The sequence below is a fragment of the Diabrotica virgifera genome, chromosome 2, assembly GCF_917563875.1.
Source record: "Diabrotica virgifera virgifera chromosome 2, PGI_DIABVI_V3a".
NCBI lineage: Eukaryota > Metazoa > Arthropoda > Insecta > Coleoptera > Chrysomelidae > Diabrotica > Diabrotica virgifera.
Window position 1 is genome coordinate 159,777,077 of NC_065444.1, and position 25,976 is coordinate 159,803,052.

The 25,976-nt window shown below is 34.5% G+C and overlaps 1 protein-coding gene across 1 annotated transcript in view; it reads left to right on the forward strand.

Moving 5' to 3' along the window:
* Positions 1-3,018: 3,018 nt before the first annotated feature.
* LOC114334641 (uncharacterized) overlaps positions 3,019-25,976 on the forward strand; it is a 61,195-nt gene continuing 38,237 nt past the window's right edge. The window contains exons 1-2 of the mRNA XM_028284730.2: positions 3,019-3,168; positions 9,130-9,162. Of these exons, the coding sequence (XP_028140531.1) occupies positions 3,129-3,168; positions 9,130-9,162 (73 nt within the window). The 5' untranslated portion in view covers positions 3,019-3,128. The remainder of the gene's footprint in view (positions 3,169-9,129; positions 9,163-25,976) is intronic.

The following is a 25,976-nucleotide window of genomic DNA, read 5'->3' on the forward strand; positions in this document are numbered from 1 at the left end:
CGGTGTCTGAGTGCCACCCTCATCCTGAATACGTTTGTGACATAGTTATATAATATAAGTTGACCTAGTCTGCTCGTTAGAGTACCTTCCCGGGGTATAGAGTAGTGTCCTTCAGGGCCTCTTTTTACCGCTATTGTTTTATGTGGATTGGCTGAGGCGCATGATATCTAGCTTAGATTATATTCCTCTAGGAATACCTTCTGGCTGAGTATTTGAGATGGAGGCAGAAATCCGTGACGGATATCCCCTCTTAAAGGCAAGCGTCCACAAACCCGCATCGTACGCATCGCACGCATCGTACGCAACGGATTTTAGTTTGCCTTGTACTTATGTAACTTCGTCCACTGATCCGCATCGCACGGATCGCATCATCGGTAATGCCGAAGGGTTGCTTTAAGGCAAGCGTCCACAGACCCGCATCGTACGCATCGGACGCATCGTACGCAACGGATTTTAGTTTGCCTTGTACAGAAACTTATGTAACCGCGTCCACTGATCCGCATCGTACGGATCGCATTATCGATTGTCAAACTAAAATCCGTTGCGTACGATGCGTACGATGCGGGTCTGTGGACGCTTGACTTTAAGAGGCAACTTTTGCGATGCGTGCCGATGAATCATTCGAAATGCCGACCAGTAGACGCACCCCACGTACTCTTTTCGGAATTTCGCTTGACCCAGTGGGAGAGCTAATCTACGACTAATTTGCATTTGATGATGATCTTCTTCGTAATGAAACAAGTAAACTCAGTTTTAACTTTTATTTTATATATAGGTATATTCAGGTAAAAATATTACAGCACATGATAAGTTGATTATGGAGATTAAAATATCATAAATATTACTCATTTTAAAAGTATTACTCATTCAAAGTGTACAAGTACAATTTGGCCAAACTGTTTAATGACATATGAAAGTTTTATCAGTATAGTGTGATTTTTAAATAATTTAATATCTTTGACATACGTATATCAATATAAAATACAATGTGATCAGTATTTGCAAATACACTTTTTTCCATTGTTTTAACCCGCGAGTAGTCGCGCTGTGAGATAGAATCTCAATGTTTATCCTTTTTCGCGATAACTTGATGAAAAATTTTGCAATTTTGAAAAAATTTCGTAAGTACCTCGAGGAAGGGTGTAGTAATGCGTAGGAATTTTTTTTTCTTCTTCTTCTTTTTGTGGAATTTATGGCTTTGGGGAGAACCAATTCGCTCTAACGCGCGAGTAGTCGCGCCGTTAGATAGAATCTCACATTCCATCCTTTTTCGTAATACAGTAAAATTTGTCAGTAACGGCCACTAAAAATGAAAGAACTATTGGCCGATATAGAAAGGTGGCCGCTATTTCCAGTTTTTGTAGTCTACATATAATTGGTTTGGGAAATTTTTAAACGGCCGATGTTGGCAGGTGGCCGTTAACACAGGTTTTACTGTACAGTAAAATTTGTCAGTAACGGCCACTAAAAATGAAAGAACTATTGTCCGATATAGAAAGGTGGACGGTATTGCCAGTTTTTGTAGTCTACATATAATTGGTTTGGGAAATTTTTAAACTGGCCGTTAGGACAGGTGACTGATGTTGGCAGGTGGCCGTTAACACAGGTTTTTTTAATAAAATTGTTAGAAATATATATTTTCAATATAAAAAGTAGATAAAAATAGTACAAAATAAAAATTTGTTTTAAATTCGTATTTTGAGATAGAATCTCACACGCGACTATCGACGTTACAGAAGTGGGCGCGACTACTCCCGGGTTAAATGGTATATTGTATATTAGTATTGCATTTTGTAGTAAATGTTATAGGCTTTCTTTTAATATCAGGTTGTATGTACCTAGCATGTTTCGTTTTGTAGATATTTCGTTCAACATTTTACGTTTTAGTGGATTTTTTATTACTAAACAGATACATTAAAATATCACACTAATAAATGTAGTTAATATGCATAAATTAATTATTAAATTAAATAAACAACCAATAAATAAATAAACAACAAATTTTAAAGTCTACCTTAGTAATTTTTCTACCCTAGCAGGTAGTGGCATCGGCAATCCGATCGCTGCCGATATAGTGGACGCAGTATGAAAAATTAATCCGATGCGTACGATGCGTCCGATGCGTACGATGCGGACCTGTGGACGCTTGCCTTTACTCGTTCTTTTTCTATTTGCATTTATAAGCTCAGAAGAGTTTACTTTTTTTGAGTGATCTTTTTTGTATCATCTCGTTTTCATCTACAGTAATGGCATAGCTCGTCCGGTTCCATTTTATTAGTTGATCCACAGGTATTTATTTGGTTACACCTTGCTATGGTGGGGATACACGAAACTATGCCAGCGTCTATAGCGGCGAAATATGACAACTTTTACAACTTTAAGGCAAGCGTCCACAGACCCGCATCGTACGCATCGGACGCATCGTACGCAACGGATTTTAGTTTGCCTTGTACAGAAACTTATGTAACCGCGTCCACTGATCCGCATCGTACGGATCGCATTATCGATTGTCAAACTAAAATCCGTTGCGTACGATGCGTACGATGCGGGTCTGTGGACGCTTGACTTTAGAGACCTTTTGTCGTGCCCGTAATCTAAAAAACCGTAAGCAATGGTTTCGACAGAATTGCGCAACAAGCCATACAGCCGAACGCTCCATAAATTTGCTCCGCGAACATGTTGGTAACAGAATAATTTCTCGTCGTACAGATTTCGAATATCCACCTCATTCACCGTATGCCTACATTTGGTATATGATGAAGAATTTCCTATTTCACTCGGAAAATCCGCCAGATAGTGTGGAAAGCTACAGCAGAGAATAATTACTTATTTTAAAACATTTACAGCAACCGCTTTTCTTAAATATGTTTAATGATCTTCAGAAACATTATGGAGCTTGTTTTCAACGCCATGGTGCACATTTTAAACATATGCATTATAAAAATTAATTCATAAATAATTTTTTTTATATTCGGTACTGTTTATTTTGGCGGATACTGTATGTAAACTAGAAGTCCTCTGGCAACATTGTAATCGTCAGGCGCATCATGGTAACCAAATAATATAAGTACTCAAAACAGACAGATTTTTCTCACTATTTATACTCTGACAACCGTTTAGCATTTATAATGAAGTTTTTAATATGTATGTGTTTTCTTGTAATTATAGGTAAGTAAAAAACTATTAGTATATTATTTTATTTTAAGCAATTATAATTACAAGCACATTTTTTAAATAATAATAATTAGAGGTGCTCACCGGAGGGACCGCAGACGTTCGGATACAATTAGCGTCTCTTTGCAAAAACAATGACGTCGACTTTGCAAAGTAACAAGACACTTACTCAACACACATACCACACATGACACTGGGTACCTGACTGCAAAAATTCACCGTACCTACCATGCCAATGTCCATTAGTTGTCGATGCATTTTAGCTAAATAAAAATAGAATACGGGCATAAAATGTTTCTAAGCCATTCTAATATTCAATTTTATTTTAAATTAATTTATTAATACACTTTTTGAAATTTTTTCTAAAACACTGATATTTTTTTTATTTTTATTATTGCAGTTAGGTAAATTATTTTAAGATAAAGTAGGTATGTCTGCGTAACTTGGAACCACATGGGAAACTTTTTTATTATCATTTTACGAAAATAAGTTATTCTTCAGAAAGTGTTCTGCGTGGTGTCTAAAACCTAAGATTCAATCATCAGATATCAAATTTTATCAACAGCATACGAGGTACATTCTTCTAATTGAAAAAAAAATATTTAGAATTTTTTTTCAAATTACTGATACCCAACATCATTTTTATTACGATAACTCAGTTATTTTTAATTTTACGAAAAAAAGTTATTCTTTATAAAAAGGTCTGCACAGTCTATCGACTAAGGTGCAATTATAAGATATAAAATTTGATAAACTTTATACGAGGTACGTCAAAAAATATGAATTTCGCTCAAGAGTAAAGAATCTTTATTTTTCAATTAGAAGGATGTAATTGCATATTTAAAGATGGTTTTAAATTCCGAATAACTTTTTGTAATAACAATTTTCATTATTGTGAAAAATAAAGCTATTTTACTCTTCAGCTAAATTCATATACCTCGTATAAGATTGATAAAATTTGATATCTTATAATTGCATCTTAGTTGTCAGACTCAGTAGACCATTTTATAAAGAATAACTTTCTTCCGTAGAATTACTAATAACTAAGTTATCGTAATAAAAAAAGTTGGGTATCCGTAATTTGAAAAAAAAAATAAAAAAATTCTTTTTTAACTAGAAGAATGTGATTGCATATTAAAATATAATTTTTAATTTCAAATAACTTTTCTTAATAACAATTTCTCATATTGTGAAATATAAAGGTAGGTACCTACTTTGTCTTGAGCGAAATTCATATTTTTTAACATACCTCGTATACTCTTGGTAAAATTTGATATCTGATGATGAATCTTAGGTTTTAGACCATGCAGATCACTTTATGAAGAATAACTTTTTTTCGTAAACTTCATAATAAAAAAGTTTCTCATATGGTTCCAAGTTACGCAGATACACTGTATAGATAATTGGAAAAAAATTAATAATTAATTGGAAAAAAATGCGGGGATATTTAAATTGGGCATGAGCGAAAATTTTAGTTTGAAATTAAGTTTATTGACGTTTCGATTTCCTCTTCTGAATTCGTTATAAAAATATTGATCGTTCTAGTTCTTCTATCTCTTGAAAGTTTTTTATATGGTTCAAGGTAATTCTTGTTTTCTCCCGTTCTGCCCATAGAGTGTAACATTTAGTCTGTCATTATCTTCTCCTTCCATTAACCAATCCCTTTTTTCGCACATTTACTTATAGCGTGCCTTAAGTTGATCAAGTCTCTTTAGATACCATTTGTAGTGGCTGTTGTAACAACGTTATTATTAATTATTTTCGTAAGTATGACTTTTATCTCCATTTTCTTCTTTTTAGGCAGACATGACTCTGTCTGTTTTTTCAATGTGCCTCCAGTAAGTTGTCGTTCCATCATTTTCTTGGTCTTCCCACTGGTCATCTTTCTGTTGGGGAACCGTCACTCGCCGTCCTTACCGTCCTATTTGTTATTATTCAGCTTATGTTGTCGTTCCATTCTACTCTTCTGTTTCTTACCCAGTTATTCATGTTCATCACCTTTCATCTCCTTCGTATATCTGCATTTCTAGCTCTGTCCCATAGTGTCTTGTCTTACCATCGATTTTTCGATTCTGATGTTTTTAGATTGATTTTTTCTGTCTGCATCATGTCGTGTTTCTGCCGAATATATCATTATTGGTCTGATAAACGTTTTGTAAGTTTTGCCTTTCATTTCTTTTCCGATATTTTTGTTTCTCCATATTATTTCATTAAGGAAACCCCGGCTCTGTTTGCTCTATTCACTTATGTTTCGAGTTCTTTGTAGAAAGATAGTGTGATGGCTAAATATTTAAACTCCATCACTTGTTCTATTATCCGATCCTCCAGCTCTAATTTACATATTAGTAGATTTACTATTATAATCAAGCATTTTGTCGAGCAAGCAAGCATAGTGATTTAACCCAGCCTGAGAGACTTGCTCACCCCTAGAGAATGACATTCGGGTGACACAATTCATTGGGGCGAGGAGGATTAACTCCCGTAAGCAGGAATCACTCCACCCCGCTTCAATGCTCCAGACCATCCACTTACACCCCGATAGCACTCTTAACGTATGGTCCTAAAGTTTTGGGAAAAATTTCACCTGGTCTGATTGAGAAGCAAAATGCATTTAACAAAAAATCAGTTATTGACATTTAATAAACATAGCAGAATATTTTGGTTTGTGCTCTTCAAAATGTCTTATAAAATTGATATTCGTCGAGGTGTTTATAATATGGTTGGGCGAATGTCGAAACGAGATATTGTTAATATTTATCGAGATCAAAACATAAGCAAATCGACAATTTATCGCACAATCAGAGAATGTGAAGAAGGGATACCATGTGTTAACTTGCGTAAAAGTGGCCGACCGCGGATTTTGAACCATATAAGAGAGGCAAGACTGATTGAAGCAGCTAAGAACAAAATTGGGGTCTCACAGCGAAAACTGGCCAGAAGATTTCATGTTGGAAATACTACAGTATACAGGACCCTATCGAGTAACAATATTATCTACCGGAAAAGAAGGAAAGCTCCAAAATACACAGATGATCAATTAGAGAGAATTCCGAGATGTTGCCGTGCGTTAAGGCGAGTGCATTTCGTCAACAAGTTGATCGTGATGGACGATGAAAAATATTTTACTTTGTCCAACTCTGAGATGAAGGTTAACGATGGGTTTTACACGAACGATTACGAAAATGTACCTGATGAAATAAAATTCAAAAGTAAGAGAAAATTTGAGGAAAAAATTTTGGTATGGTGTGCAATTTCTGAGGCTGGCTTTATCTCACAGCCCTACATTGGTGTTGTTCGAGGCGAACCCTTAAACGCAAATATTTATATTCAAAGATGTCTCTCTAAATTGCTTCAATTTGTGAACACACATCATGCAAATGATCAAATAGTCTTTTGGCCAGATCTTGCTTCATGTCATTACGCGAGGATCACAAGGGACTAGTACGAAACTAACAACATTACCTTTGTACCGAAAGCAGACAATCCCCCCAACCTACCTCAGGCTCGTCCAATTGAAGAGTTCTGGGCAATATTAAGTCGGAAAGTCTATAATAACGGATGGGAAGCACAAAATCAGGAACAGTTACGACGCCGCATATATACAAAAATTAGAGAAATTGACGCCGAGGTCGTCCAAAGGATGATGCAACTTGTCAGGGGAATTATTAGGCAAATCGAAAATAATGGTCCCTTGTCTGCCATTTGAATTTTGATTTATAATAAGGATAGTTAAGTTAAATTGTTGAATAATTTAATAAAAATATAATTTTGAAATTTTTCCCAAAACTTTAGGACCATACGTTATGCGCTATAGGGGCTCTCAATCAGCAAAGTGCTTATCATATGGAAGACTCCCATATGAAATTCTACCCCGATGAATGCATGCCAGCGTGAGGCTCTCTATTCCCGCTATCTCTAGTGACTTATCTTCGATCTGTTTTGCTTGCTCGGGCGCCGAGTCCCCGCTCTAGGCTACGTTCAGTTCGGTGACTCAGCGCTCGAGGATGTGGGCCCCTCATGCCCGTTTCTTGGGTTTTGTTACTAATATTTTTTTGTGGCTTTCGCCTATTGTTAATATTTTATTGATTTGTTTAGTGGCTGAACCCGTTTTTAATTTTTTTGTATATTTTTTTGAGGGATGTCGGAAACGTATAAAAATCAACATTAATAAATATAATGAGATGCCAAAGGTTAGCAAGTTGTCTTCTTTTGATAGAGCTACGATTATCTAGCCTTTATTATATATTTACTAATATTTGCTGTTTGGGTCTCCTGTGTTTCTATCTAAGGTACACATCATACCTTAATGTTTCTTGCAGGATCCGGTTTGGGTAGTCTTCAAGTTCAGCAAATTTTGTTCTGGCTTTTTCTTCCATAATATCCAGTACTCTTATTTGTTTTAGGTCTCTAAATAAGAACCGTTCGGCGACGTATCTGGGCACGTTTGCAGCTTCTCTGAGGTAGTTGTTATGTGCCGCTTGTATCTTCTTTTTGTTACTTTGACTTATGTGACACCATGCAAGAAATGCGTATGTAATTATTGGCAGTATAATACTATTTATCTGTCTTAATTTTGTTTTCATATAGCTAATTTGCTTCTTCTTCCTGTGAGTCTTCTTATTGCCGCTCTGGCCGCTGCTGTTTTCTGGACTGTTGCGTTGACATGCGATGTGAATGTTAGACCTTGGTTCATTGTGACTCCTAAATATTTAGCTTCGTTTTGCCCATTCAATGGGTCTGTCTTGCAATGTTAGCTGTTCTTCTGGGTTATCTCTTCTCTTTGTAAAGATAACCGCTTGGGTCTTATCTGGATTTATTACTATTTTCCATTGGATACTCCATCCTTCTATTGTATCCAATGCCGTCTGTAGATTTATATCTACAGACGGCTGTTTGTAGACAGCTATATCTAGGTTCATGTGTTTTGCAACAATTGCAATGTCGTCTGCATAAAGGCTGATCAATATTCCAAGTGTTCTTGGAACATCTGCTGTATATATGCTATACAGAAGGGGTGATAAAACTGCCCCCTGTGGTACTCCAGCTTCCGGTATTCCGTGTTCTGATAGAACTTGTCCTATCCGGACCCTGAATTTCCGGTCGCTTAGGTACGAGGAGATGAGTTTCGTCATGGCCCCGCTGTATCCATAACCTCTCATTTTGTATATCAGTCCTTCATGCCACACTTTATCAAAGGCTTTGCTTACATCCAGAAAGGCTGCTCAAGCATTTTGTCTTATGTGGGAAAATGTGAAGATAGTTTACGATGTATGCTGCACCAATTTAATATAACCGCCAGAAAATTTGACATGTTAAATTTTCCCACATAACAAGCATTTTATCTTATGTGGGAAAATTTAACATGTCAAATTTTCTGGCGGTTATATTAAATTGGTGCAGCATACATCGTAAATTATCTTCACTTTGAGAGATTAGTATTGAATCGTCTGAATAGCACATTATTAAGTTGTTTTTCTCCCACTTGGTATCCTTTGTTAGTTCTTACTTTTTTATTACTTCGTCCATAATCAGGTTAACAAAAACTAGACTCAGGATCAGGAATTGCCTGTGTCTGATTCCTTTACCAGATTCAATTGGGTCTGTTATTTCTTCTACTTTTACTTTTATTGTGTTGTTATGTAGACATTTTCGATCGTTTTAATTATTCCTGGAGGTGCTTCTCCTGCGTACAGTAAATGGATAACCTCCTTTTTACCTCTGTCAAATACCTTCTTAAGATCTACGAAACACAAATATGCCAGTGTAAGAAAAGAAGAAGACTTTTATATCGGGATTTCTAAGTTGATCCATATTCAATCGTTTATTATTTTGCTTCTGGGCTACTTTCTGGATTAATAATATGACTATAATTTATTACACATTTTTATTAATATAAGTAGCTTTTTATTTTTACTGAAAAATGTCTACAGGATATACAATCTTTCTTTGTTTTAGGCTTAAGTTCAGCAGAAAACGAGAAACGACCGGGTAAGATATTTTGTAGTTATTATTATAGTAAAACCGATTTATCTGCAACCGCAAAGAGAAGGCCACTGACGTTCGTTGATGCGGTACAAGTGACCTTGAGGGTTTCAGTTAAAACTGTTATACTATAGATAGTTAAGTATGTAACTCTTAATATACCCATTTTTAAGAATAACAGAAAAGGGCATTACATAAAATTCGTCTAAACTTCCAGAAATAAATTTCAGATTTTAAGTATAAAACAGCAGCCAACGAATTACGATCAAGAAAATATAAATCCCTAATGTATATTTAAAGTGTGTTGTTAGACACTTTGGAGAAAATAATACTACATAGACGTAATATGGTTGCTAAAATTTGAAATACCTTTAATATTTTAACAACAAAGGGTACATCCCCCCTTCGGTTAATATACGCAAAATACCCTCAATCCCAGAATTCACTCTTTTACGTTCTATGTGATTAAAAAATAAGACTCAGCGCAATTTGAACCCTCCACCTGTACCTCATCTCCCATCACCAACAACGTAACTTTTTCGTTTTTATTTTTTTTGTAGGTGGAATACAATTAGGTAATTTAAAAATTTCAACAAATTCACACGCCGCTTATTCCCCACCATTCATTTATATGGTTGTTTTTGTCTGTGATTTTCATACATTTTATTTTCCTATTTAACTCCGCTATTTCTTGAGTATTAATTGTTTCCTGTTTTTTTTTTGTTTTGTTGTAGCAGAAGTTTCTTCCTTACATTGATTCTAAGGTTTTCTCGTGAGATTCTTCGTAGATCCAGATTTTTATTGCATTCCATGTTTTATTTGTAGTATGGTATAACTAGACCCAAACCCAGACATCTAAAGTGAAAGTTATCCTCCAACACCAAATTAGTCCTGTCGCCAGTGGGGGTACAACGGCCTCCTTAATTCAGATGGACTTACCGAAGTTTTTTTATGTATTTTGACCCGTAGAACACGAATTTTTTGGGTAACAGTCGATCCGGATGTCGATAAGATTGTTATAAACAAAGAACTTGAGGAATCACATAACAGCGAATTTTCGCAAAACAAAACATATATTTGTATTTTTTGGGCCATTCTAAGCAAAAAATGTTTTTAGAAGTTTTTTCGTAGGATACATAGTTTTCGACATAAACGCGGTTGAACTTTAAAAAAATCGAAAAATTGCAATTTTTGAACCCGAATAACTTTTGATTGAAAAATAAAATAGCAATTCTGCTTGTCGCATTTGAAAGTTCAAGTCAAATTCTATCGGTTTTGATTACTTTCATTGCAAAAATTAATTTTTTTTATTGTTAAACAAAGCTATAAGCACATAATGATTGAATGATGTTTTGAATGCATTTCTCATTTGAAATCGAACGAGTAGGCGCGCATACAGACAATTTCTACGTAGATTACGTACATTAAAACGCATGCATTGGGCACGGGAAACACCATGTGTTTATGGCTTTGTTTAACAAATAAAAACTTAATTTTTAGCCATGCAAATAATCAAGACTGATAGAATTTGACTTGAATTTTCAAATGCAGTAAGCAGAATTGCTATTTTATTTTTTAATCAAAAGTTATTCGGGTTCAAAAATTGCACTTTTTCGATTTTTTGAAAGTTCAACCGCGTTTATCTCAAAAACTATGCAGCCTACGAAAAAACTTGTAAGACCATTTTTTGTTTAGAATCACCCAAAGAATACAAAAAAATGTTATGTTTTGCTAAAAATTGCTGTTACGTAATTCCTCAAGTTCTTTGTTTATAACAATCTTATCGACATCCGGATCAACTGTTACCCAAAAATTCGTGTTCTACGGGTCAAAATGCATAAAGAAAACTTGGGTAAGTCCATCTGAATTAAAGAGGCCGTTGTACCCACCCTGGCGACAGGACTAAATTGTTCTATATGGTCCACATAATGTTCAGAAAAAAGTCACACCATTTTGAGCGTCGGATTTGGGGGGGGGGGGGGGAGGGGAAGGGATACATATAGAAATATTGGCGAAAAACGTAAAAAAACTACTAAATTTACCTACTTCTCCACCCTCCTCCCCCCCCCCCAAACCGGACGCTCAAAATGGTATAACTTTTTACTGAACCATATATGGACTATATAGTACAATTTGGTGTAGGAGGAAAACTTTTATTTTGGATGTCTGGGTTAGGCCTTTTTTTGGACCAATTATACTATACTACCTCCGTAACTTTGGAACCGTTCATTTTAGAAGGATTATGCATAGGACCTTTTTTATTTCAAATTTAATGTAGAACATTTTTGTATAGAAGTTTGTTCATGCTAAAGCGCGCAGTTTTAGAAATATTGACGAAAAACTTAAAAAGCTACGAATTTACGGATTTCTCTCCCCCTCTCCCCCCCTCACCCCAAAGAAACAAAAACCTCTACACAAACTAGACATCCAGTTATTGAAAAACGACACCATACAACAAACAATAAATAAAGAAGTTAATAAAAATTTAGGAAATATTGACCACCACAGAACTATCGATTCCGATGACATAAACGTTCTTTGGAAAACTATTAAAGAACAAATGAACACTGTAATATAGGTCTGGATCTCGCGTATGAAAAAAAAGTTGATTACAAGCTGAAAATTTGTTAATAGCTTAAGGGTGTCTAGTCGGATAAACTTTGATATATGGGAATACTGGAACAGGGGCAGTTTTAATTGTGGAACAGGTTAAAAATTTGGAACGGTCAGACCACGAAAACGGCACATTTATTTTGTCTGACAGAACAGACTTAAACTCTCCGAACAGAGATTAAACTCTCATGCAAAAATCAGACTGCTATTTATCACCTGTCATAATTCCTGTCGTTTGACATATTCTACATGTTCCACTCATTAAAAGGCCCATTTGGTGATAAATAGCAGTCTGATTTTTGCATGAGAGATTAATCTCTGTTCAGAGAGTATAAGTCTGTTCTGTCGGACAAAATACATGTGCCGTTTTCGTGGTCTGACCGTTCCAAATTTTTAACCTGTTCCACAATTAAAACTTCCCCTGTTCCAGTGTTCCCATATATCAAAGTTTGTCTGGCTAGACACCCTTAAGCTGCTAGCAAATCAAATTTTCAGCTTGCTATTAATCAAATTTTTATTCATACGCGGGATCCAGACCTAATAGAAAAACATCTAAAAGTATCACCCAAAAATAACAAACAGTAATGGATAAAAGATGAGATTCTACAATTTATTAATGGACAAACGAAGAGAATCTAAAGAAAAAGATGACCATGATGGAGAATGCAAAATACTAAATAGAATAATTCGAAAAAAAAAAATAACCGAAGCAAAAGAGAAATGGCTGGAAATAAAATGCGCCGAAATAGAAGAACTGCAACAAAGGCTTGATTTTTTTAATTTAGATAAAAAAGTAAAAGAGTTTACATCAACTACCAAGCGAACAACTTTTCACGCCATGCTGAATACGGATGGAAAATTGCTAGAATCAACGGAAGACAAACTGAAAGAATGGTAATATTAAAATTCTTTTTCACGACATACGAGAAGAACCAAGATTGGAAAATAACAACGAAGGCAATTCTCAAATCTGAAATTATAAATTCAATTAATCAACTCAAAACAAATAAAAGTTCAGGTCCAGATGATAAATACCCAGAAAGGTTCAAATTAATCAGCGAAGAAAATATCTGAATATTTGTCCTTTTATTAGGTTTGTTCCAACTAGCGGTCGAACCAGTCAGAAACTGTCAGTGAATAGTCGACCAAAGCGAGTAGAGGGCATAGCACTGATGACTGTATTATGTTCTCGCACTGGCCAACTGTTTGTTGACGATTTCTGACTAGTTTGACTGTTAATTGGAACAGACCTATTCAATCGCATTTATAATACAGGTAAAATACCCCATGACTAGCTAGAGTCAATAGTCATCCCACTACCGGAAAAGCCAAACCCACAACAATGCAATGAGCTCCGTCTGATAAGCCTTATCAGTCATGCAGTAAAAGTCCTATTAAAAGTCGTACATAATCGTATCTATAGAAAGTGCGAAACAATCATTGGAGACGATCAGTTTGGATTCAGAGCCGGTATGGGAATGAGAGAAGCCCTCTTCAAGTTACTAGTTCTCGCCCAAAAATGATACGACCGACAGAAAGATATATTTATGGGCTTAACACGTTGACGGGCAGAACGTTTATAGACGTCTAATTTCAATTGATGTAAAGTGACACAACGTCTATAGACGTTGCATTTTCCCATATTATATTTGGCAAAATACATATAGTATCACATATATAGTGTCACAACACTTTCTTATACATTTGTCGCAGTGTCCGTCAACGTGTTAGTAGACTTCGAAAAAGCATTTGATAGAGTAAGACATGACCTACTATTAGAACGTTTGCAAGAACTTGGTTTAGATGGAAAAGACATCATATTATTAAAAAGGACTTCTACCAGAACCAAAACGCCAGAGTTAGGATCGAAGGTTCCACATCCGCAGAAGCAGAAATTAGGAGGGGAGTTAGACAGGGATGAGTTCTTTTTCCTCTGCTGTTTAATCTTTACTCCGAGTTTCTATTTAAAGAGGCACTGGAGGATTCCAAAGATGGAGTAAAGGTGAATGGCGTAAATATCAACAGCATCCGATACACCGATAATACGGTGTTGATTGCGGATTCCGGCATTGGGTCTACAACGATCCATCGACAACACCAACTCGACCTGTGAGCAATTTGGTATGAAAATAAACTTAAAAAAAACCAAAGTTATGTTGATCCGAAAAAACCAAACGTACCTCAACCTTGCACAATAAATATTCTCACATTTTAGAACAGGTCAATAGATCCCAAGTACTTGGGATGTTGTATCGATTGCAATTTCAATCCTGATCTAGAAATAAGATAAAGAATAGATATGGCCAGAAAATCTTTCGGAAAAATCAAAAAACGGCTTTGTGATTCTCGAATAAAACTCGAAATTCGACTATGTTTATCAAAATGCTATATCTGGTCGACTCTTCTCTATTACGTTGAGACATTGACCCTTAAAACATCAACCGTAAATAAATTGGAGGCCTTTGATATGTGGATCTACCGGATAATCAAAATTTCATGGACATCGCATACCTCAAACGAAGAAGTGCTGCATAGAATAAGCAAGGAAAGAGAACTTTTAAACACAGTGAAAGTTAGAAAAATATCATACCTAGGCCACATACTGAGAAAAAGTAAGTACCAATATACTATACTTATAGTGAAAGGAAAGATCGAGGGAAAGAGAAGACTACGAAGGAAAAGACTATAGTGCCTCAGAAACATCCGACAATGGACAGGGCTAAATTTTGAACAGCTAATAAGAACAGCCGAAGACAGAGAAGAGTTTGCAATTGTAGTAGCCAACCTCCATTGAGGAGACGGCACTTTAAGAAGAAAAAGATGAATTTTTTTATTTTTTTTTCTAGAGTTATATATTATAGTTTGATCCTACAGTTCATCTGTAGCACCTTATGAGTACTTATTAGTACATAATTTGTTGTTCCTTTATAAATTTTTGTTAAAGTAGATTAAACTTGGTATTATAAACGAAAAAACCATCCAACAAATTTTTTGGTTGCTATCTAAAGCAACACTCATATAAATATAAAAAGGTAACATCGTTGACATAGTAGAAGGCATGCAATTATCACTGATAAAACGAAACATACCAGCCAGCAATTTTACGCGCAAATCAATCATTTTCTTGAATTTTCTCTATTTTGACTTGAATCGCTACCCGTATTATGTTAATTTTTTATGGGACTCATTGTATGTTTAATTTTGTTATTTTAGTTGGCATTTTAATTACATTCCTATCTCGAAAAAAAGACTATCTACTAAATAAATTATTTTTCAAACTCTTTTAAACTAGTTTGACAAACAGTTTGAATTTTCAAACTTGTAACCATTGACCAGTTTGATTTGACTTGAATTATTTGTCAGAAGGATTGACTTGAGTTTGTCTTGAAATTAAGTCAAACTCAAGTAAATTTCAAACATTCAATTCAAACTTGTGCAAATCTAGATATATTGTCTAAATATATTTCTTCGTTTTCCTCTGATTGCAATAATATTAATATTTCTCAATTGACACACCTTTTTTTCTAAACTGATGTTATTGACTTTATAACAAACCAGTGGCGCATCCAGAATTTTCCTCTAGGGGGAGTTGGCTTGGGCGGGGTTCGAGCAAATATGGAAAATAATCCCTGACAAAAAATCCCCACAAATTATCCCTGGACCAAAATCCACAGACAAAAAATCCCCGGACAAATAATCCCCAAAAAAATCCCGGACAAATAATTCCCACAAATTGTTTTCGACAAAATATCACCACAAAAAATCCCCATGAAATATTTGCCACTGAATAGTTCTCTAAAAATTTTCCCGTGGACGCAATCGACTCTGTTTTTCTGCATCACTGCATAAGAGGTATAGAAATGGCCATGAAACCGCTTTTCGGTACGTCAATAATGATTAGTAATTAAGATTAAGCATGAATTATTGTAATTTCGAATTCCAATTACATGCAGAAAACAAATTTTACATGACAAACGAGTGTGAGTTTTTTCAAAAATCGTAGATGATATGGGGAATGAGCTAAGGCTGTGGGAATCATCTTGTAATTATTCGCTTAAATCTTTTGCTCACTCTGCCTTGAATAACTAAGTTCAAAACATTGCCTATTACCTGTGTGAATCCATGAAAAATTTTTACGCTATTAAGAATGTTTAGCTTTGTTATGAAAACGCAGAACACAGGTTTTTGACATAGCTTTTGAAAGCTTTTGAAGCAGGTTTCTGAAATGTTGTTTGCAGTGAATTCAAACTGATGATTTTTCGTTATGTATTATTAAAAAAATTACTACCATACGCCGAAGAAAAAGTTGGTGACTACCAGTGTGATTTTAGGCCCGGAAGATCGAATGTTGATCAAATATTTACTATTAGACAAATGCTTGAAAGGATTGGGGGTATAATCAACACGTGCATCAGATCTTTATAGATTTCAAACAGGCTTATGATTAACTTAATCATTCTACATTATGGAATGGAGCTTTTCACTCACAGTCATTTGTTTCGAGCTTCTGTCTTGTGTCGTATAATCCGTGTATATTAATATTATACACAGACTATACAACATATGACAAAAGCTCGAAACAAATGACAATCGATGTAAAGCCTTATACAATGGTCGAGCTGGGCGTACCCAAAAAACTAACTGCGGTAACGCAAATGTGTGTAAGTAACTTCTTTGCACACGTATTAAAAGAGGTGGGGAAATATCAAATGATTTCTGCGGAAATTCTGGACTGAGACAGGGAGATCCGCTGTCCCCATTGTTGTTTAACCTGGCCTTAGAATATGCCATGCTAAAAATTTATCCAAAAATCAAACCAGATATAGCTGCTCGGGGAGATGCTAGATGGGAGAAAGTCTGTAGGACGGCCTAAAAAAAGGTGCAGTCAGAGATCTGGAGAAAATGGGAGTGAGACAATGGGAAATAGTGGCACAGGACCGACACATGGAAGCCAATAGTAAACCACTCGCAAGGACACTCGAAGAGTTATAACGCCATTGATGATGATAATAACTAAATAACTTTGACGTTAAATTTAAAAAAAGTAACAGGTCTTTTGCATTACAATCAAGATTATAGTTTTCAGGACCAGCAGTTCTCATCACGAATAGGCAATGTTTTGAACATAGTTATTCAAAGCAGAGTAAGTAAAAGATTTAAGCGAATAATTACAACATGGTTCCCACAGCCTTAACGCATTCCCATATCCTCCACGATTTTTGAAAAAACTCACACTCGTTTGTTATGTAAAATTTGAAGTTTTCGGCATGGAATTCAAATTCGAAATTTTATTAATCGAAATTACAATGCTTAATCTTAATTGCTAATCATTATTTTCGTGTCAAAAAGCGGTTTCATGGCGATTGCTATAGCTCTCACGCACTGAGGCTGAAAAACATTTGAGTCGATTGCATTCACGGGAAAATTTTTAGAGAACTATTTGGCAGCAAATATTCCTTGGGAATTTTTTGTCCGAGATTTTTTTGTGGCGATATTTTGTCCAAAAAAATTTGTGGGGATTATTTGTCCGGGATCTTTTGTCCGGGGATTGTTTGTCCGGGGATTCTTTGTCCAGGATTATTTGTCCTAGCTTCGCTTGGGCACCGAAATCTTTTCTATTGTTTCTGAAAAACAAGTTATATTTTCCTACTAGTCTTTATAATTTTTAATGCCCTGGGGAGGTTTTAACCCCCAAAACCCCTCCTGGGTGCGCCACTGTAACAAACTGCATATCTAGCTACTTAATATAATATAATTATCTGCATCAAACTCCATATTAAACACATCTAGCTATTTGCATTCATTATGTCGCTGTAAATAATGGTCTTATTTATACTATTTTGGCTTACTAATTATTACTAGGAAAAATTATATGTACATCTAACGAGTAATCACCAATAGAATAAAAATATTGAATACCATAAAAATTTAATCTATTAATGTTTACTATTTAAAGCAGTACAATGCAGTTAAGGAAACTCTCAGTTTTATTTGCCCAATCACCCATTAATAATGGTATGCAAATACAGGTTGCATACAATATTGATTTATACACAACACAATTATTATTATTATTATTATTATTATTGTTTAACTCAACAAAAGTGTTCTATTATAATACCATATTATTAAGCAATTTATAATATGTACATTTCACTGATAATGTATTTTTTCTACGACCGTTTAGTAATGTGCTCATTATTCGCTATTTTTGAATAGATAATAACACCTATTACTTTACCCGTGAGTAATAGTTCATTACTCACGGGCTGAAGTTACTCACGGGCTGAAGTTAGGTTCAAGTGGCGAATATCACTTTTAATGTTAGTCTTATATAAACTGCAAATAAATTTACTTACAATAAAATTACTTGTTTATGTAACAAAATAATTTTTAAACTGTAAAGGATTTTTAACTGTAACAATGCGTCCGTATATTTTTTACTTTTATACTTTGTTTACTATTATGAATTTTGACGTTTACCATTTTCAATGACAGTGACGTTAGCGTATTTGCTGTGTTTATTGGAACTTAAAACTTATATTGTGTTTATTTTATAAAGTTATCTTGTGATATATATTTTAAGTATAACATATTATAATATAGTAATATTCTTATATTATATATAATAGTTAAATATAAATGTGCATTATAACTTTTTAAATACGTCCATCGACACTAGCCATTTCCTGTTTATTACAGTGACAGGAGGTACAAATTTATACTTATAATTTTTCGGAAATGAATATAACTTGAATTGACTATTTATTTCTTGTTGTGTCTTTTACAATAGATACATATAAAGACAGCATTGCTAATTAGTAGTAAGCAACCAATTAGGTATTCAGCCGTGTACTATTGGTAAACAAAATTTATTTTTGTAAATTATAATTTTAATCTCGAGTAGTTGATAATTATATTTTTTTACTAATTAAAATAAATAAGGTCGTAGAAAAAGTATAGTATTCTACTTGCATGTAATGGCTATTACTCATTCTGATGAATTACGACACTCGCCTACGGCTCGTGTCGCAAACTTCATCATCGTGAGTAATAGCCATCATTACATGCTCGTTGAATAATATACTATAGTTTAATTAGAAATAATAAAGACCACAGACGATCCAAAGTAAGGCCATTCTCAAATATGCTAAATACTGAATTTAAAAAATATTGAGTTTTTGAAAAACAATTGTCCATTGACGAAATGATTGTGAACTACACTTGAGTCCAAGACTCTTTACCCGTGCGTCATCATTTAAAAGCATAGGAAATAAGTCTTAAATATATTCCACACAACAGCAAATGACAGAAAGTGACTACTGTTCCGATCACGGATGATACAGGGTCTAACAAAAATGCAGGTCATAAAATAAATCACACTTACCATATAATAATCACATGACTTACCTTAGTATAAATGTGCACATAAAAAAAGTTACAGCCCTTTGAAGTTACAAAATGAAAATCGATTGTTTCCAATATATCGAAAACTATTAGAGACTTTTTATTAAAAATGGGCATGTGGTATTCTTATAGTAGGGACATCTCAAAAACATAATAAGAGTGAAATTTGTACACCCCATAAAAATTTATCGGGGTTTGGTTCCCTTAAACCCCCCAAACTTTTGTGTACGTTCCAATTAAATTATTTCTGCGATACCATTAGTTAAAAACAATGTTTATAAAACTTTTTTGCCTCTTATTAGTTTTTCGATAAGGTAGTTTTTATCGAGATGCAGCGTCTTTTTTAATATGTGTACACAAAAATTTTCTGGGGGTTTTGTTCCTTAATCGCCCCTAATGTTTGTGTACGTTCCAATTAAATTATTATTGTGGTACTATTAGTTAAACACAATGTTTTTAAAAAGTTTTTTGCCTCTTAGTATTTTTTTGATAAATGATTTTTTATCGATATATTAATATGGTTCAAAATATACCTAAAACATGTAAATTCACAATAAATTTTCATATTATTACCAGGTCGCTATAATCTTACTTATCATGTAAAAATTTGTGATGGATTTTACAAATGTTCAAAATATCTCGATAAAAACTGAGTTATCGAAAAATTATAAAGAGACAAAAAAGTTTTAAAAACATTTTTTTTTACGTAATGGTACCATAATAATAATTTAATTGGAACGTACACAAATATTTGGGGGGTGGGGTAAGGGAACAAAACCCCCATAAAATTTTAATGGGGTGCGCAAATTTCAGTTTTATTTTCTTTTAAAGATGTTCCTGCCATAAGAATGCCACATGTCCATTTTTAATAAAAAATCTCTAATAGTATAGATATATTGGAAAACATCGATTTTAAATTTGTAATTTCAAGGGGCTATAACTTTTTTATGTGCACATATTTGTACTAAGGTAAGTTAGGTTCATCGAACTATTTTTGATTCCAGAATATGTAATTTAATTTATGACCTGTATTTTTGTTACACCCTGTATATTTGAGGTTATAAAATAAATAGAATTTAAAATTTTGGTGCAGAACTACAGCTACATTTGAATTAGCTTAATAAATTGTTTCAATATCATTAGTGATATTAAATATTTGATTCAATAAAATTGTGTTTTGACTAGGAAAGTTTTGGGAAAGTTCTCATTGCTTTCATTGTATATGGATTTTGGGCTGATGAATCCGAATATAAGGTTTTGCGGACAAAATTTCTTGCCGGAACATTGAAAAAATCGCGAAAAAACGAAAAATTTCAGCTTTTTCCGCTTTTTTGCTCAACTCTCGAAAACTACTAACTTTTAGTAAATGGTCTGTTAACAGAACTTAAAGTACTTAAAATTATCTACAAATATCACTATTTACTTTTTTTTTCAGATGAACCGTTCGTTCTAAAGTACAAGTTAAAAATTGACAATTTTTAACGGTCTCGGAAAAAACCTACTTTTTACATTCCAAAACTTTATTTTTTATTAGAATGCTGTCCTTTGATAAATTTTTCCTACTTTTCTGTACAAATAATAAATGTTAGTTCATAGGTATAGTATGTCTCTTGTGACAGCTTCCATGAGTCCATTCCGTCCTAAGATGCGGAATGTCCCTGATTTTCCCTTAGAGCCACAGACGATCAGGCACAGATGGAGTCAGTTTCAGTTGGTGTGAACATTTCGTTCAGATCTGTTATCTTGATTTCTGATAAACCTTGAGGTTTTGTCCTTTTAAAATGAATTAGTTAAACAGCTCCCTAACTTCCATAAACCTCAGGCGAGGGTTTCTTTTTTATCCAATGAATGGATGGCTTAGGATCTACTGCATGTTTTAGTGCAATACAAGAAATGCCACATATGACGTAAAAAGTGTGGTATTCGTCGATTGTATGTACGTCAAAATCAGCGTTATCGTACACCTGCTGTGTAAAGCACGGCAGGTCAATTTTCTGCGGATCGCCTGCGCCTGCGAATGCTGACACTTCCAGGCGAACAGCTTCTGTATAGGATGAACAAAACCCCAAAGAGGAAACTACATCAACCTATTTTCTTGAGCCGTACTTTTTGTAGAGAAAACGGCCAACCCTGCAAGGAATGGTGAGACCAACTATCTGGGCCTTACTGCCGCTACAAGACTTTGAGCAATCGCGTTGCTTACCTGGAAGTGTCAGCAATCGCAGGCGATCCGCAGAAATTTGACCAGCCGTGCTTTACACAACAGGTGTACGAGAACGCTGGTTTTAACCCTTTCTATGCCATGCCTTAATTTGCATGTTGGTCCCTCAATCTCAAAGGTTTCTTCATGCTTAGAGTCCCATTGCCTTATATATACGTCGCATTTAAATAAACAAATAAATGACCAAAACATGTTTTTTAATGAGTTTTTTTAACCAGTTTAAACGTTTTCTTCACAAAAGTAGGTACTCATCAGAGTACCTACATACAGAGAAATATATCTAACTTAAAAAAATAATGTAATGTAAATTAACATTAAAAGTTTTCTTTTGTGTGGTACTCCTCAAAACATGACACTGCGCAAAGGCCGACTCCTCATCTTGCACACATGTATCTCGATCCGCTTCTTTTTTTTCTGGTCTTTTCTGTGGCTACAAACGCTTCACCTTCTAGCAGCTACCTATAAGCGTTGCCACCAGTGCTATAATATAGCATATATCTAAAATATGTGAACAAATATATACGGCAATGGGTCCGCATGACCTGTCTTAGGTGCCAACATTTTGAGGCTTTGGGAACAATAATCTAACATTTTCGGACATATTTCTGTGGTATTGGGACACCAATTAGTCTAAAATTTTATAAGCAACGGATATTTTCGGTTTTGGTAAATTAAGACCATAACACCTTGAACGTATATATACGGCGGCTGGTAATATAGACCCACTTTTTCAAAAACATATATATGCAGCGTTGGGACAGAAAGGGTTAACGTACATAAAATCGACGGATACCACACTTTTTACGTCATGGTTGGTATTTCTTGTATTGCACCAAAACATGCAATAGCTTCTAACCAATCCATTCCTCGGCTAAAAACTAAACCCGCACCTGAGGTTTATGGAAGTCAGAGAGCTGTTCAACTAATACATTTTGAGAGGACAAAACCTCAAGGTTTATCAGAAATCAAGATCCGAAGGGAATGTTCACACCAACTGAAACTGTGACTCTATCTGTGCCTGATCTTTTGTGGCTCTAAGGGAAAAGCAGAAACATTCTCGGTATTTTAGGATGGAATGGATTTATGGAAGCTGTGAGAAGAGACATACCATATTAATATTATGAACTAACATTTATTATTTGTACGGAAAACTAGGAGAAATTTGTCAAATGAGAGCATTCTAATAAAAACTAAAGTTTTGGAATGTAAAAAGTGGGTTTTGCCGAGACCGTTAAAAATTGGCAATTTTCAACTTGCACTTTAGACCGAACGGTTAGTCTGACAAAAAAGTAAATAGTGATATTTACAAAATCCATATATAATGAAAGAAATCAGAACTACCCCAAAACTTTCCCACTAGGGAGCTCGTAGAGTACAAATTGACTGAATCAATTTGTTATAATATTTGAAAATAAAATATTTTCTTTTTTGTTATTAATTTCAATTTTACTGAAAATTCCACACCTGTAATTTTGAACCAAACAAAATACGTTATTTTGACAGATCACCGTGGCAACGGAGGTATTTTATCGGAAATTTTTTGCTCGTGGGGTACCCAACAGCGAATTACAGTGGAAATTTTTTGACGTTTACAATAACAGAACATTTTTGACAGACTGGTTTTTATTTGTTTACATAATTTAGTTTTGATTCATTTTCTATCACTTGTAGTTACTCAAAACTTATGTAAAATTGAAGAATATACTATTTTCTATCTTGAAATGGTATTCCCATGCAACTACAGTGAGTAGAAATTACGAATTTGAAAGCCTAAATAATTGCTGACAAAGCTATGGCGCGCTATTAATCTGTTCATGCAGCTTTGGATTTTCAAATGCAAATTTGGTGTGGAATTTTCTTACCGAATACCACGCGAAGTCAAATTAATATCCGGAAATTTTTTTTGATCATGAATATTTTTAGAAAATTCATGATCTCAAAAAAATTTCCGGAAATAAGTTGACCTCTAGTGGTATTACTAGTGAAAATTTTTTGCTCAATTAGAAATCCAATGAAATCAATTAACTTGTGGTCATCTGATTGAATACAACCAATAAAACCAACATTATACTGAAAACAGATCCCGTGGGCTGTTTTCACTCAATCATGTAGCTATGGATACCTACATTTCGTTTCATTTCGATTTTGACATTTCAAATATTCAATATTTCAAAATGTCACGATTTGGTTGTAATACTGATGAGAATATTAATGAAATTATCGAATCAAATATACCAAAGAATACAAATACAAAGAATACAAAGAATACAAATGTTTACAGTAAACAATTTGTATGGAAAGCGTTTATGGACTTTTGCAATGATAGAAAATATGAATTAGATGGAAATCGGACGGTGGAAGAATTGGCGTCGATTTTAAAGGATTGGGCTGTGAACATGAGAAGAAAAGATGGTACAGAGTTTAAAGAAGCTACTGTCAAAACCATGTGGAACCTAACAAGTAAGCTTTTACAAGAAAAGTATTATAAGGAAATGAAAGTTATTATTGACCCATTCAAAAGCGTTGTATTTCAACAAGCGCGAGCTGCCCGCGATTCTATACGACGAAAACTACAATCGGATCCCTGTAAAAGGAAACAAAGTTCAGAGGCATTGAGTGCAGTAGAAATAACAACAGTGATAAATTTGTGGAACGAAGACACCCCTGAAGGGCTACAACGGAAATTCTATCACATAACCGCCGTAGAATTAGCTTGGCGAGGTGGGGAAGCTGCTGCTTGTTTGATTGACTTTTTTCGTATTGAAACAAATAACGATGGTTCTGTAACAAATCGAGTACTACAATATAACCCTGTATTCAGCAAGACTTGCCAAGGTGGTTCAAGAAGGTGTACTGACAGCAAATTTTTAATAGAAAACAACGACAGTAACGTATGTCCTGTCAGATTATTTAAAAAATTGTTATCAAAAAGGGGCCCAAATATTAAAACGGATAGATTATTCCTAAGAACAAATCGTTACTGGAAAACCGAAAGTGATCATTGGTATGATAATATGCCCATTGGAAAAAATATGATTCAAAATTGGACAAAAACGTCTGCCGAAGCGATTGGCTTGAAAACCAAGGAAAAAAAATTACTAATCACTCCAATAGATCGACCGCGGTCAGTTGGTTGGCCAAAAGTGGTGTTCAAGAGCAAGAGCTTATAAAAATTACGGGGCATAACAATCCCAACTCAATAAAACCGTACTTGAACATTGACGAAGAACATCATAATAAAATTATTAACAGCATGCGTAGTGGAAATACATCTTCATCAGTTATAGAAACTAACATGTCTGGATCTTCATTACATTTTTCTAATTGTTCCTTTGTTAATTGCACATTTAAATAAATTGTTTCTGCTCTGTATTTTTTTTTCATAACCAGCAAAAAATTTTCTATCCGAATAACCCTCGAACATTGATAAATGCTCAAAAATTTTTTAACAACTTTCTCAAGCTTGTTGCTTACAGGCAACAGACCTCCGCCTACGGCGTCGGTCTGTTTCCAAGCAACAAGCTTTCGAAATCTGTTATAAAATTTTTTCGAACAATTATCAATGTCCTTGGGTTATTACTACTGAAAATTACTTAAAACCATTCCTTAACTACTGGTAATGAAGTTAACTTTGTATGTTGGGAAAATAAAATACACTTACCATAAAATTTCAAACTCCAGTCTAAAATTAGTTGTGAAAATAACTGTTAATTTAAAGGGAACGGAACAAAATGCAAAATTTTGACGCATGTCAAAATTTTCAATGTGTTTTAAATGTATTCATTTTTTCCGAATCCTGAGAAAACTAATAAATATTTTTAAAAGATTTAAACGCAGAATGAAAGACTACATTATTACCGAGGGCCGAAAGTCTGTGAAAACTTCTATAATGTTTAATGAATTTTCCGATTTCTCCCCCCTCTCCCCTCCTCTCCCCCCCCCCCCAAACTTGACGCTCAAAATGGTGTGACTTTTTTCTGGACATTGTGTGGACCATATAGAACAATTTGGTGTTGAAGGATAACTTTCACTTTGGATGTCTGGGTTATGCCATCTTTTGAATCAACTGTACTATACTATAATGCCATGCTCTGTATTAGAGTACACAGAGTCGATTCATACAGGTTCTCTGAACCGTAAATTGGAATATTTTCCTAACGGTGCCTTTTGGTATTGTCATACCTGGGTTAAACAGAGAACTTGAATCGAGTCGACATTCATTTCACTTTTTCCCCGTTAGAGGGCGTTCTAACCATACTGCGGTATAAATACTTTATTTTATACCGAGAAACTACGGACGTGTTGGTGTAAATTTGTCTTCTGCAGAGCCTCCTTGACAACGGGTAGACCTAGAAATAGTACTATCGGGGGATGGCAGGAGACAAATTTAAATCACAACAAAACCGTAGATTTTCTATTTCAGAGATTATTTGTTAATCTATTTAAAAAAAATTGTACACCGAGCAACAGAAAACCTTACAGGAAAAATGATTATCGAAGTGTCCTACACAAGATACAAAAACCCTTACTAAAGAAGGTCGTGGTTCATGCAGATGATCATAAACTCTTTTTTCAGTGC